We start from the raw sequence: 16,193 nt of genomic DNA, 5'->3' as shown, positions 1-16,193 counted from the left end.
CATGGCACATGTGCACATAACTTTATTATATTTTTATTAAATTTGCATGGAAGCCCATCCTTGGGTGTGTGTGGCCTTTCACCACTGCACATAAAGTAGCAGTAGAGGATGTCGCACCCAGGATAATGTGCTGCATGGCTAAATACTTATGAGGTTCAGATGGCGAGACCTATTGGCTATGCCAATGCTTGTTATAGGACTTGTGCCCGGACTAGGAGCTAATCCCATTGTAGTGGCATCACACTGTTAATGAATCTCACAGAGAGCTTTCCTCAGTGCACCGACGTCATACTTAGCACTGCCATTACTAGTGTGATATTACATACACTGAATGGGGCCTTCACTCTTGTAAACTCACACTGGACTGTCTTCACTCACCACAGCAGTGTTACAGAGGGCCCAGCAACTATAACGCTGACAACACCCTCCCTACCGAGGCCCTTCCTGCTTTGACCTTCGACTGGGAGTTGCTCTCAGACTCACCCTCCTAGTGACTTCACATTGTAAGCCTCCCTATTTGAATTGTCCTCACACTGAGAACTGCCCACACTGGCTCCCACTGTCTAATGCTGCCCCTCCCCAACCATGTATGCTGCAGTTCCTGAAGTGACCTCACACTGGGTCCTGTCCTCCCTGCTGACTTCACCGTGGGAGCCGCCCTCTGTGCAGTGACATTGCTATGGCAACTGCTCTTACCATATGGACATCTCAATTGGAACTGCCTTCCCTGCTGTGGCGTCAAATCGACGACTCACTTCTTGGACTAACTACAGTGACGTCACATTGGAAACTGCTCTTAAAGCAGGGATATCTTACATTTGTAAGTTGCCCTAACTGTGACAGGAACGTAATACTTGCTGCTCTGGATTGACCCTGGAAACTGCCCTCAGCCAGTGACCTCACCCTGGGAGCTACAATCACTTTGGGAGCAATACACTGGACACTCAGCGTGGTGGTGTTACTTACACTGGTAGCTCCCTTCATTGTGTTGACATCATACCTGTGATACAGATACTACTACTAGGGAAGAGGTGTGGCGCAGCAGCCAGGGCGACTGAGGCCGGATGCGGGGGATCAAGGTTAGATCCCCGGCACTGGCGGCAGGTCAGCCCAGCACCATGTGACTCTGCGCAATAGCTCACATAATCTTACCGACGGCCTCCAGCGCCGGGATACCAACTGGATTTACTGTAATTGCAGTTCAACCAGACGAACCGATGAGAAATTGATGTTCTGATTTTGGGAGGGAGGGGTGGGGGGGAAAGTGACCCGCCAAAGCCCGGCCCAGGCGCCTACAGAAAGTCCGACCCGCCCTTACCACCCTACAAGCAAAATTCAAATGGCCTAACAACACCTGGATGTCCTTCACTGTCACCTTCGGCCGAGCCAACATCGTGTCCAGCAAAGCCAACATTTTGGATTTCTTATCCTCAGGCAAACGAGCCTGCATTGCAACTGAGTCAAGCTCAATACCCAGAAAGGAGATGACGGTATCAGGCCCCATTGTTTTTTCCATGACGGTATTTGCAATACTCCCTAGTACATAAGCCTTTGTTGAAATCCCAACATGCCCCGATCCCAGTCTGTGATGCGGCTGAGCCTCCCACCCCACCCTGGGTGGGCTTTCCCTGAAAGGGACGGTAAACTAGAGGCAGACCACTAGCCGTAAAAATAGTCTTACCCCCTGGCGCGGCCCCCATGGTATGTTGCCACAAATCATTATCTAGCTCCCCCCATTTTGCCTCTGAATCCCAAGCCATACGGGCCCTAAATTCCTCGTCATACTGTGCCCAAGCGTAACCACTACCTGTAATCTGGGCCTTCCGTATTACATCCATATACTTGAATATGGCCACGCAGCGCTTGGGAATCTTTTCACAGTATACACTGGCATAAATTAAAAATGCCGCCGTCCAATTTTTAATCGTCAGCGGCACCTTAGGGCGCTTAGCCAATTCGTACTCCTCCTCCTTAGAGCCCTCCTTAGACCTCACCTCCCTGTGTAAGAGCTTCAAAATCTCCACATATTCGCCCTTCCAAATACGCTCCTTTGTTGCTAACATTAAATGGGCACCTAAAGGCTTAGTCACCCCCATATAAGGGAGCTTCTTGATCTTTAACTCTTTACTCTGTGGCTTGTCCTTACCATCACCTGCCTCTGTATTTGACCCACTCTCCACCTTGGCCCCCGGAAACGTTCCCTCCGTACCCGTGCCAACCCCTGTATCTTTCACATACTTCCCTCTATATAATCTCCCCTCTGACACACCCCCTCCCCCATCCTCCCCAGACCCCACAGACACCATAATAGGTTTGGCCTGTGTTTTAGCGCTCTCACCTGACTCTAAAGAGGGTGTGCGGACCGACTCCGACCGCCTCGCCGACCTCTCAGAAGAATCCCTTGGAGGATGAGCCCTCACCGACGGGCCGTACTCTCCTTTGGATTTCACCACCACGGACTGTGCAATGGGTGCCACACCCGAAACCTGGAAAAGACTACGAGAAACATGAGTGTCCCCCCTCCTCATAACCCCGTAGTTACCCTGCCTCGGGGCTGTCTTCCTCATAATCGAGCAAGATTGGCTCTTCCACCAGCAAATTCTCCTCAGCAAATTCCACCACACGGGCCTTACCGGACCCTGAATTAGCACAACCGGCCTCCACGGCCTTAAAACCACCTTGCGGGGGAGCCGACTGTACTCGCCGGTCCTCCCCCCTACGTCGATTAACATAACAATCCATCTTATTTGAAAACTCCGTCCACCTTGACCGCCGTGACGTTGGGGCCAGCGAGGTCGCGCCGGACATTCGTGAGCTGGCCGCGACGGGATCCCCCGCCGGTACGGAATGTGCCGCGCAAGGCCTCATCCATCCTTCTCCTCGGCGATAATGGGCCGCACCTTGCCCTACCGAGTCTGCTGCTCTGCTACATGTCCTACCCTGTAAAGAAAAAGTTTGGACTGGTGTGCTGGGACCTTGAAAACTACCTGGCACCCGCGACCCGAGACCACTCAAAAAACCCTCGCCTGATAGACCACCTCTAGAAAAACCCGCTTGCCCCGCCCCCACTAGATTCGACGACACCATCCCTTCCTCATCCCCGCTCCACTCCAACATAGCGTGCCCCAAAGCGGACGCAGAAACCTCACCATACCCTTCCCCATGAGACAGCGACCTGCCCGACCTCATACTTTCGCGACCGCTCGCCCCATAACCCACCCTCGCCGTGTCACCCACCACCTTGTCCTGCCCCCGAACGCCTGACCACCCCGATGCACCCTCCCCACCAAGACCCCGGACACCTTCTGCCCAGGAAGGAAAAATTTCCAGGCCCTCTCCCTCAAGGCCCCCCCCAGCTGAATCCCCTTCTCCTAAAAACCAACCCTCCTCTCCGCCCCCCCCCTTCCCCAGCCCTCCCCAAAGACTCCTCGCTCGGTGAATGCCAACCAACTCCTCCCGAAGGCAGTGACTTCTCTGAAACCCCCTGCTCCCCCTGTAACCTCAAATCCTGCGCCGGACACCACCCTTCCACTTGCGCCCATTCCCCCTCTCCCAGAGAGCTCGCCCCCACAGAGAAAACCGCGCCTCCTACGGAAGAACCAGGAGAAAACAACAAGGGGCTACTAGGCTCTGACTCTCTAAGCACCCGGTGCCTTTCACCCACCATGCGCGCCTCATATGACCTCACCAAACCCACACCACCTGACACCTGCACCCTAGAAGACCCCGCCCCTGCCTCATGACCCCCAGCACTCCCAGCTAAACAATTACCGTCTCCCCCCTCACCCCCAGCTGGCCTGACAGAAGGAAACTCCCCACGCTCCTGACCCGATACTTGTACCAAGCCCGCCGACCCGTCAACACTCAGCGCGCGTCCCCCCTCCCTCGCGCTAAATAAATTATCCTCCGGCACAGACGACGAGCGTCTCTTCGTGCCGCGCCCGCCTCCGCGCTTAACGCCTACCGCGGGGGATGAAAAAGAACGCGTTGGCACCACAGATAAGCCCGCCCCACCGCATTCACTACACCCGCCCCCTCCGCCGCACCCGACCGGCACGGTTGACCATAACGAGCGAGGGCCGCCTTTTTAAAACGCGGGCGGCCCCGTTCACTCACCGGCATTTGTTTAGGACGCTTCGGCGATGTGCAAGCGGCCACTGCAGCCGCCACTCCAGCCGAGAATTGCCGCGTAGGGCGCTACGGCCCCGCCACCTCCCCCACAACCAGATCCATCCGGCCCGCCTCAGACAAGAGCCGGAGGGCCTCCAGAACCCGGTAATCATGGGACGCCATCGCAAACCAGTAACACCACACTAGAATTCCTAACAAAAAACACACCACTAGCCTAGCTCCCAGCCACCAGGTCACCAAACCTAAAATGGTGGCCGGGAGCCAGCACCCAAAGTATTTATACTTGGGCTACATTTAGTATGAAAAAGGAGCCCAAATTCGAAAATTGGCCGCGCAGAGCCAGCCACGCCCCCCCCCACACGCCCCCTCCCAAACTGCCCGGGGGTGGGGACTCCCTACGGTCGCCTGCCCCCCCCCCCCCAAGCCCCCCTTGGAAAACCCTTGCAGTCTACAATTGCCATAGAGAAATTGACTACATGAAATAAGATTTCTTAGTAAGGAAATGCCCTCACTGCATTGTCGTCACTCAGCAATGACATCATCATGAGAGGTTCCATTAGTGCAATGATGTCATACAGGGAGCTACCCTCGAGTGCAGTAACGTCAAAACTCCCTTTACTGCGAAAATGTCAAGAAGCTCCCTCGCAGAGGTGACTCCAATAACTGTATTGAATTCGCACTGGAGCTGCCCTAGTGCAGCGAAGTCGCAGTGACTGATGCCGTGGATGCAATGACGTTTACACAGGGACTTTCAGTAGTACGTTTGAGCCTTGAAAGAAATGATTAAAGGAATATAGACAATGGCGATTCTCTGCCAGTTCGTCTCCTTTTTAGAAGCAACTAAGCTACACAAAAATAGAAGAAAAATCAAAGCTATGCATAGAAAAATAATCCTCGTCTGAGCCTTAATCTCTGCATTAGTTTTTTATTTAGAATATCCATACTACGTACACTTCGAACAGTATCCCACGTAGGTACTTCGCTATGACAAGAACACTTTCCAAAAGCTGAGACTGGTTTTCTTGTCTGCATTTTGGCGCTGAAGCTTTTCCTTGATAGCATATTGTGGGCGGGGCTTTGGGTGGCAGAGGCAATAGGGGCGCAGGTGTCTTTGTACTCCGCCTTGGCAGCCAACATTCATAATTCGTGGGTGGGGCTAGGGCCGGGATGTCTGAACTCCCGGCTGCCCCTGTCCCTTTAAACTCAGCCTGCGTAAATGACAGCTGGAGCGTGAGGGGAGCTTTGTGTTGTATTTAGGTCTGATCTGAGGGGGAGGGGGTTCCAGGGGTGTCATCATGATGGAAGCTTTGCGTTGTATTTAGGCGGGGGGGGGGGGGGGGGGGTTATTTATCAGACAATCCCAAGCCCCGGAAGGGGGGGGGGGGGCTATGAGCCGCAAGTGGAAGATATTCGAGGATGGCTGGCTTCAGAAAGAAGGGCGTCTAGAGAGGGCCCCGTCCCCTGCTGTTGTTGCTGACCCAGTCCCAGGGCTGCTGCATTTCATTCACTGACAAGACTTTCAGTGGGCGGTGCATCTTTCCGTCAGTGAGGAGTATTAATTGTTATTCGTAAAGCAGTGTACTGGGGTTAATTCCTTCCCTTGGCACGCCGCTTGTCTCTACCGGGGCAGGTCGTGCCCCTGTGGGTTGCATTGTAGAGCGCTGCGGCGGCTGTCGCCTTTCGATCCTCCGGAGGCGGGAGCGCGCACAGCGGGGCCGCGCTCAGGCACGCTCGGCGGCGGCGACGCGGTCTCAGCGCGACGGAAGCGTGCACCGTCCCGGCAGTGCTACCCTTGCATGGAAGCGCTGACGCTGCAAGGGGACCCCGGGAACCACCGGAGACGTGGGGGCGCCCTTCTGCCACCAGAGCCTCCTCCGAAGAACTGCGCCTGATCCGCCACCGCCAAGCGAGGATTAATTATGGTGTGTGCCATGCAAGCCTTAATTATTATTTCGTATTCAAGTTTTATTGTTATGAGTGGTAGTAGTGGCAGAGAGTGCGACTCGTGATCTCGCATTGAGGACACAGTGGGACTCGTGATTTCCATTTCAGTCCTAGCTTTTTTTTTTTTTTTTTTTTTTTTTAAGGTGCGCTTTTCGATTTCTAACCGCCCCTTTGGGTTTCTTCTTGACTGTCAATCTATCTACTGTGCTTGGGTCGCATATTAGTTTAGGTAAAATAACCCAGTGGGTTGTTGCGCCTGCTGCAGATGTGTGTCGTATATAGGTGTCAGGTTTAGGTTCCTGCAGAGCGATCGTAGCTTTATTTTTTTTCTTCCGAGGAAGCTAAAATGAGTAGCATTGAGTTCTGTTTCCAGTGAATATATTATTTCCTGTGTGTGTGGTAGCACAAGCAGTGTTGTGTATTGGTGGCGCAGGAAGGCCTCTTTTACCCCCCCCCCCCCACCCCCTTCCGCCTCAGATTGGTTCAACTTGAGCAATTCATTACCCTCTTAATAGTAAAATGTGACCAGCGCTATGCGGTGGGCCTTGTAGGGAGCTGGGACTTGTGGGTAGTCTCAGTTGGCACCGGTTCAAGCTCTTTAATATTAGAAGAAAACACAGGAAGAGAAAATAAAGCCATTGGAGGTTGCTTGGTGATAAAATGATTGAGAAGCAGTTAGGTTGCTTTAAATGCTTCATTGTGGTATGTCGGCCGTACTGAGGACAGACGAACTAGGAGACCAGAACTGTAATCAAGGCTACCGTCTTGTCAATATTCTACGAACCTTAGTAACTACCTTGTCAAGCCCGGGTATACTTTTCTTATTTGCTAACGAGGTTGGACTGGCCCATACAGCAATGAATCAATGCCGGAAGTGCAGGTCTGACAGGTCAGTGTGTGGGTTCTGTTTTTTGACTATTTGTGGGCCCTTTTATGGTATGCTGGGCTGGTTTTTAGGTTACAGCCTACCCTATAGCACAGCTGTCTGGTTTGCTAAAGACATCTTGGGGACTTTCAGAAAGTGGAGCTAGAAATGCATTCCGCTCGTTGCTTACCATTGGCTTTGTGGGGTGTCTTCTAAATAAAAGAACATTTGAACTCTTTTGGTTCTCACTGTACACCATAGGCCTGCAACATAAGCGTTGGAGGGATGAGTTGAAGGCAGACTTAGAATGTTGAGTCCTGACTTACACACAGCAGAATAGCGACAAGTAAGATTACTCTCCATGTATGGTGTGGGTATTGGCGAGGATCTGGGTTGGCAGGACGCTACAGTTTGTAAAACACATTTTCTGGTTTGTTATTTGCTGACTTTATTTGCTTTAGGCTGTCCAGCTGGAGTTTGTTCCTCCAGTTGCCCAAACCCTATTTACTGTATTCTCCTATGAACTTCCTTTCTATTCTGCACCAATCCAGGCCACTGCACACTACTCTGCACCACTCCACACTATGCCACTCTTTTCCACACTGTGTCACTAAACTCTTATGTGCACCACTCCACGCCTCTCTATGCTACACCACTCCACTCTATGCCAATGCACTCTACTATGCACCACTGCACTCTTCACCAATGCACTCTTCACCACTCCACACCACATGCTACCCTACACTCTATACCACTGCATTCTACGCCATTGCACTCTACTCAGTACCACTCCACTGTACGCCTGTGTACTCTATGCCAATCCATCTACACACTCTAATCTATTCTGTGCCACTGCACTCTACTCATAAACAATCTACTCTGCACTCAGCGCCACGCCATTCTGCACCACCCTACGCAACTGCACTCTATGCCAATGCACTCTACGTCACTTTACTTAAAACCAATGCACTCTACTTCAGTCTACTCTGCACCACTATATTGTACTACCCGCACTTTACGCAATTGTATTCTGTCACTGCACACTACTCCACCCTATTCTACTCGGCATCACTGTATTCTACGCCACTGCACTTCACACTACTCTTGTATAAACCACTACACTCTTAAGCAGTATACTCTGCCACACTGCACTCTCTACCACTCAACTTTATGCCACTCTACTCTGTGCCACTGCACTCTACACCACTCTACTCTGCTTTGCTCCACTCTACACCGCTGCATTCTATGCCAATCCACTCTAAGCCTCTCTAATATACTCTGCTCCACCGCACTCTAGCCACTCTATACCACTGCACTCTACGCCACTTCACTCTATTCTGAAGCAATCTGCTCTATGCCACTGCAGTCTACGCCACTCTATTCTACTCTGCAGAACTCCACTTCCCACTATGCCACGTACACCACTGCACCCTACACCAGTGCGCTCTTACTCGTTAGTCAAAACTAATAGACTCTACGCCACTGCATTCTATGCCAGTCTACTCTGCACCTCTGCACTGTACGCCACTATACTCTAGTCTATGCCACTGCACTTTACGCCACTCTACTCTACACATTGCACTCTACGTTTAATCTACACCATTTCACTCTACATACACTTTACTCTGCACGACTCTACACCACTGCACTCTACACCACACTACTCTGCAGCACTGCACTCTCTGCAAATGCACTCTCTGCCACTGAACTCTGTACCACTCTGCGCCACTCTACTTTATGACATTGCACTCTACTAAGCATACATAGGATATTCCTTGAGAAATTATCTTTATCCAAAGTATTACATTACTCGGCATCAGTCCACAATATGAATCCGAAAGATTAATCAAGTGAAAAAGAAACCACACTCATGGGTATATAGAAGATAAAGTTGTTCTTTTACTTCATAGTCTATTTAAATATTTTGCACATTTTTATACAGTATGTTCGGGCAATATTCACATCCCAAACATGACAACACTGGCATCTCCCAATAATCCCATTAGCTGTTTCAGTTACTTTGAACACGGGATAAATGGAAGTGCGATCACTCCTTTTAACACCAATAGCATTAACTTCATATGGAATCCCAGCTTATACAAGCTTTAACATTCATGGGATATAACACTAAAAACCAAATCGAAAATGTTTGAAGTTATAAAGGAAGTTGTGTCTACTCTACACCACTCCGCTCTACGCCACTCTACTGCACTGTACACCACTACATTATAGGCCACTATACTCTACATCACTTCACTCTATGCCACTGCACTCTACTCCACTCTACTCTCGACCACCTATGCACTCTAACCTGCACTAATCCACTCTGTGCAACTCTACTCCACTTTGTGCCACTCTACTCTACCCCATTGTACTCCATGCCACTGGAGTCTACTCTGCACCGCTCTATTCTATGCCACTGCACTCTACGCCAATGCACTCTGCACCACTTTACTCAAACCCAATGCACTCCACGCCAATCTACTCTGCACAACTGTACTTTACACATCTTCACTCTAAGCCACTCTACTATATTCCACTCCACGATACTCCACTCTGATGCGCTACTCCAATAAACACTACTCCACCCTATGCCCCTCTACTCTACAGTATGCCATCCTGACACTACTCCACTCTGAGACGCTCAACGTAACTATCTCTATGCCACTCCATGCTACTTTACTCCACTCTGTTCTATGACACGCTACTCCACTCTCCTTTACTTTACTCTATTCCACTTCATGCCGCTCCACTCAACGCCACTCAAATCTACTACACTTCACTCCACTCTGTGCCACTCCACTCTACACCACTGTATTCTAAAACACTGTGCTCCACTCTGCACAACATTTTATACGCCTCTCTACTCTACACCACTCCATGACACTCTATGCCACTCCACTTTACAACACACTACTCAACTCTGACACTGTATTCCATTCTATGCCCCTCAACTTTACGCCCTTCCACTCTGACACTCTGCTCCTTCCATAACACTCCACAACACTGTAAGCTACTTCAGAACCCTCTACTTTACTCCTCTCCTCGCCACTTAACTCTACTGTACGCCTCTCCAATCTCCTTTACCCCACTAACTTTAAGCCATGCTGAACATAAGCCTCTCTTGTTTACAGCCTCGTAATTCGGCAAGGAAGATCTCACATCATTTTAGTTCCTCTCTAAGGAGATGGGACCAAGGACTGATTGATTAAACTTAATTAGTGCCCGTCCGCTTCTCCATACGTGATTTAGGTACTATTTAGTTCTTTTGAACTTTAAGTGCCCTGCAAACAGAAGGCGTGTGACTGGCAAAAACGTACCCAGCAAGACAAACCACATTACTAAGAATTATTTTCTATAGCTAACCTTATTCAATTTTGCCAAGTCTTCTTTTCTCACTTTGCGCTCATGTTTTCTTTTGCTTTTGCTCATGGGCGCTGTTGTCAAAAGATGAGTATTATTTTATTGCATTTGATATTATTTATTTTGACTCGTAATTTCTGAAATGATGCTAATACAGTATACCCCAATCCAGTCCACTCCGCCCCTCCCCAATCCACCCCGCCCCACTCAATCCAATCCACCCTTCTCAATCCAATCTACCCCACTCTAACCCAAACTACTCACCCCAGTCCAATCCACCACACTTCAAGCCTCTCAACCCAAACACACCCCACTCCCATCGGCCCGACTCCAATCTGCCCCACTCAATCCAAAACAGTCTGCCTCGCTCCAATCCAAAACAATCTGCCTCACTCCAATCCATAATAATCTGCCTGCTCCAATCCAAAACATTCTGTCTGACTCCCATCTAAAAAATCTGCTGCACTTAATCCAAAACACTCTTCCCTACACAAATCTAAAATAATCTGCCCCACTCCAAACTTCCGCACCTAAATCAGCCCCACTCCAATCCAAAATAATCTGCCCCACTCCAATCTAAAACAATCTACCCCACTCTGTTCTGCCCCACTCTGTTCTGCCCCACTCCAGTCCGAAACAATCTGCCCACTCCAATCCAAAACAACCGCCCACTCCAATCTGCCCTACTTATATATGTTTGTAAATGAACTGTGCAGATATTTCAAAATATGGAAAGCACAAATGAAGCAAATTTTTGGGTAATTCAGAAGTTTGGTGGAAGCATATAATTGAAGGTGATCAAATCAATACACTAGGAGATTACATTTACACAAATTATCGTTTATGCGCTGTATACTTTTATCAGTAAAACTGTATGGCTGTGAAAATGTAATGATCATTTCTATTGAAGATGTGTTGTCTGTAATGGCAGTGCACTACCAAACCATGCATACTCACTTTACCTCACCTCACTCTACTCTGCACCACTCCGATACCACTGTACTCTACACCCCTCTGCTCTATGCCAGTGCACTCTACCCAATGACTCTTCTCTGCAGCACTACACTCTTGACACTCAATGCTATGCCACTGCACTCCTCGCTACTTCAATCTACTCTACGCCAATGCACTCTACACCACTTTGCTCAAAACCAATACACTCAGCACCACTGCACTCTATGCCAATCTACTCTTCACCAGTGCACTTGATGCAACTATACTCTACTCTGCAATACTCTACTTTGTGCCACTGCACTCTACGCCTCTCTACTCTATAAAATTGCACTCTGCATCACTTTACTCTGCACCACTCTACGACACTGCACTGATGCACTCTACTCCACTCTGCACAACTGCACTCTGTGCCTCTTCATTCTACACTGCACTACTCTATGCTGCACCACTATATTCTACACCACTTTACTGCACTCTTCGTCAATGCACTCTATGCCACAACACTCTATGCGAATCCGCTCTACGCCACTCTAATCTACTGTACACCACTGCACTCTACTCCACCTCATTCTACGCCTATCTACTCAGCACCACTCACTCTTAATGCCATTGCGCTCTACCCCAGTTGACTGTGCAGTACTGCATTCTTTGCCACTGCACCACTGTACTCTGCACCACTGTACTCTATGCCACTCTACTCTATGCCATTCTACGCCACTGCACTCTACGCCACTGCACTCAATGACACTCTACTCTGCAAGACTGCACTCTCTGCTACGGAACCCAACACCACTCTACTCTGCTCCACTGACCTCTACTCTGGACCACTCACCTCAACTCCATGCTACTGTACTCTGCATCACTCCAATTTACGCCACTCCTAATCTATTCTGCACCCCTGCACTCCACACAACTGCTCTCTACACCACTCTACTCTATTTCACTGCACTCTACACCTCTACACTCCACCCTACGCCACTTCACTCTACTCTGAAACAATCTACTTTATGTTGCACTGTACACCAATGGACTCTACACAATTTACTCAAATTCAATGCACTCTGCGCAAATCTACTCCACCTCACACAAGTCCACTCTACAACAACCCGCTCCACAATACTCAATTCTATAACGTTCTACTCCACTAAACTGTTCTACACTCAGTGACTCTATGCCTCTCCACAACACTCTATGCCACTGTACGACACTACTCCGCCCTAAGACTCTACACAACTCCCTCTAAGCCACTTCAAGCCGCTATACTCCACTCTATTCTACGACACACTACTCCATTCTACTCCACTCTGACACTGTATGTCATTCCACTCTACGCCACTCAACTCTTCAATACTCTACTCCACTCTATGCCATTCCACTCTCCTACACTACTCCACTCTATGCCACTCCACTCTGTGACAGTCTACTCCACTCTAAGTCACACTGTTCTACAACACTCGGCTCCACTCTATGCAACACCCTCTACGCCAGTCCACTCTACACCACTCCGTGACACTGTATGCCACTCCACTCTACAGCAGTCTACTCCACTCTGACACTCTAGGCCCCTCCACACTATGACAGTCTACTCATGCCACAACACTCTATCCCATTCCACTCCATGACATTCCGCTTCACTCCACTCTGCACCACTCAACTATGCTCTACGCCACTCCATACCACTCTATACCACTTCACAACTCTCTACGCCACTCCATAGCACTCTATGCCACTCCATAACACTCCGCTCTACTCCATTTTATGACACTCCACTCTCCTTTATCCCGCTAACCTTTATCCATGCTGAATAGCAGCCACGCTGCTGTACAACATGGTTAAAACGTATTGGCGAAGCCAATAGCTCTTGTATAGACGAGACCTATTGGCTTTGCCAGTGCTCGTTCATTGACAGATATTTTCCTACCTGGGGGAAATTTCTTCCTAAACCACACCCAGTGTGGATGGGCGATTTGTCAGTTATCCTTATGGAGGTGCTCTTTTGAGGTGAGGGTTGCATCTAGCAACCTTCCGAGCAGAAGTGAATGTATAGTGGGTGGTCCTTGCGTGATGATTCACAGTTGAAGGTGGAGGCCTTTCGGCCTTTCACCTAGCATGTGTCGCCTGATCTAAATTTGGTTCAGATGGACCGCTTGCAGATACTGTGTTCTTCAAAAGACGCTGGAGCAAGTAACTGTACTGCTGCAACAGCTTTTCTACCGGTTCTAGTCTGGGAGGTAAGGATCCTGGTGAAGGGACAGCGACTAGTGATGCATATTGCTTTCCTGAACTACTTATGGTTGATTTGTAAATCCTTCCTTGCTCTTACTAGAGCCCTAGTGTCTGATGTTAACCTACTGTGTTAGGGTTCTATCCCTTGCCTCATGTTACTATGTTTCTCTGTCCCAAAGTGCCACAGTCTCTTGCAGGGTACTTCTTAATGCTGATTATTATATTTGATATGTTAGGTCCTGATTACACTGTTTATCTGAAATTCTTGACCTTGGACGTGTTAACCATATGGTAGCTGTCCAGTGTGATGTATGGGTGGTCGGCTGACTAAGCATCCAGACCACCATATACGGAAAGGTGTTAATGGCTTGTACAAAATTGCCCTAGTGGGTATTTGAGTTTAGCATTTATTAGTTGGACATTTCTTAAGCTGTTTTTGACTTTCTGTTGTAATTTTATTATTGCTAATTTCTGGTATTTTGGTAGAGATATAGTATGGATCATGAGTTGGTTGTTGGTGCTGGGATATGTAGAGTATAAAGCAGATGGGAGTGAGTGAACGGCTTCTTGGTGCTGATGATGAGTTGTGTGCCAGTTTAGATTTTTAGTGTACGTCATTGATTTTGGAAAATACAGGAAGTTTTGCAGGTGATTTGAAACAGTAGGGGAAGTTGATTCGAAGTGTTTTCTACAGGTTTTCTGACTTATTTGTGTGGCTTGGAGTGGTACATTTTGGTCTACTCAAACGGTGTGTAGTTCTGTATTAATCTTCAAGTCACTGGTTAGAGTTCTTGGAAATGGTTCAGTGATTAATGTATGCATATGTATATATATATATATATGTATGTATATGTGTCTGTATATATGTATGTATATATGTATATATACGTCAAGTCAAACAAACTTTATTCGGTGCAAAGTATACCACCATAAAAGCATTCTAATCGGACGGATCGGTTACAATTTTTCTTTTAAAATGAGAGTATACAGTCGAATATAAAAACAACCAACTGTCAGCTCAATCAATACATCAAAGTACAATTCAGATGACGTAATATGTAGTGCAAATAGGCAAAATAACCTATGTCATATAGGTACAAAAAGTGCAAACTGCTATTATATGCCCTGATAAAATACGCAGTACAAACAATCAAAATGACCCGTATTAATACGTACGTAAAGTGCATTGTGCTATTAAATGAACATCCCTATAAAACTACAATCGGATAAAGAAAATGGTGCAGCATAGATTGAGAGGGCTTTCCTTCACATGAAGTGCATTGTGGTATTGTATGTCCCAATGTGCAGTACATATTGTAACTACATACATTCGTCTGGATTTTCGTATACCAATGCATCCAAATGTGAATAGATATTCCTTCTTCTTATTGCCATTAATATGAACAAGATGACTGCATTCGTAATTTTCTCATTTTCCAGACCACATACCAAATTAAAAGCATGTTTGTAATGGAAAAGCATATTAGACAAAAAATAAAGGTTTTAAAACTAATTTTCGAATATCCTTATAAAAGCTACAAAAAAGTAAAAGATGCAGCATAGATTGGGGGGACTTTCTATCACACAGACAATTTGGAAGTTTGTAGCACCACTTTTCCATTTTAGGGAATGCAGTAATATAGTGAAGTGTGCCAAGCCTAAGCCTCGTTAGATAAAATCTGTGTTGGATATTTCTTACCTGCGTAAGATATAATTGTATGCCCCTTACAAATGGGCGTTCACAATAAGAGACATCACTGTGTTTTTGGCTAACTTCAACCCCTCTTATGCATTCCCTAGCATTCATATATCTTAACTTCAGATCACTATAATCCTGGATAGATGCAGGGTTCTTTCTATCAATATCTATCTTACAGCATATTAAAGTGGAAAAAATGTGTTCTAACCAGGGGATTTTCCTGCTATGGTCGAGTGCCAGACAGTCCAAGGTCAAATCCTTTGTAAACTTAGTCTCGTCTCTGGCCCATTTCCCTTGCCATAGAGTGATCCCCGCCATATTTATTAAATCACTTAAGTATGGTACGGATCACTCTTTGTGTACTATGTAGTTAACTGTACTGCCAGGGACTGCCAGCAATTTTTTCAAGAATGTATTTTCTTGAATTTAAAGGGAAGCAGTATTAACTCTCCCCCATATGGCAGCCCCATAACATACTCCTGTAACACACTTACTTCGATATAGGGCAAGAATTTCCCGTATGGGTTTATTTCCTATTTTTGCTTTGCTGAAAATCTATGGATAGCTTCTGGACCTTAAAAATTTCATTTTTCAAGATTCTAAATGTGTGTTCCAAGCCCCACTCCTATTAAAAATCAGACCTAAATATGAAAAAGTTAAAACTCTTTTATGACTACCCCTCCTACATGATGTTGGCTATTTTTCAGCCTATTGCTCCCGCATGTCATCACAAAAGTTTTTTTTAGGTTTAGTTGGAGATCTTTTTCAGACATATACAGGGCAAAGTTATGTATTAGGCATTGCAGACTGTTCGCTGTCCTTGATAGCAAGAAAGCGTCATCTGCATATAGGAGTACCGGGCTTGGGCGTGTCCCTAATTTAGGGGCATCAGCAACTTGGTTTTGTAGAAAAGTATCTACATTATTAAGATATAGGGAGAATAGAAGAGGCACTAACAAGCAGCCTTGTCTAATTACACGCTTTACCGTGAAATCCGGGGTGCATTCATCT

The 16,193-nt window shown here is 47.5% G+C and overlaps 1 protein-coding gene across 14 annotated transcripts in view; it reads left to right on the top strand.

The window, feature by feature from the left end:
- MIB2 (MIB E3 ubiquitin protein ligase 2) overlaps positions 1–16,193 on the top strand; it is a 325,069-nt gene that overhangs the window by 44,769 nt on the left and 264,107 nt on the right. For 2 of the 14 annotated variants that reach the window (XM_085609520.1, XM_085609500.1), the window contains exon 1: positions 5,888–6,053. The exons of 8 other annotated variants lie outside the window; for them this stretch is intronic. In XM_085609520.1, the coding sequence (XP_085465646.1) occupies positions 6,051–6,053 (3 nt within the window). In that variant the 5' untranslated portion in view covers positions 5,888–6,050. Of the gene's footprint in view, positions 1–5,523; positions 6,054–16,193 lie in introns of those variants that run through there. 4 more of the 14 variants (XM_085609513.1, XM_085609511.1, XM_085609502.1 and 1 more) reach the window with 4 other exon arrangements.

This window comes from Triturus cristatus, chromosome 1_2 (assembly GCF_964204655.1).
Source record: "Triturus cristatus chromosome 1_2, aTriCri1.1, whole genome shotgun sequence".
NCBI classification, from domain to species: Eukaryota; Metazoa; Chordata; class Amphibia; order Caudata; family Salamandridae; genus Triturus; species Triturus cristatus.
The sequence above is the reverse complement of the archived record's forward strand: the minus strand, read 5'-3'. Positions and strand labels throughout refer to the sequence as shown.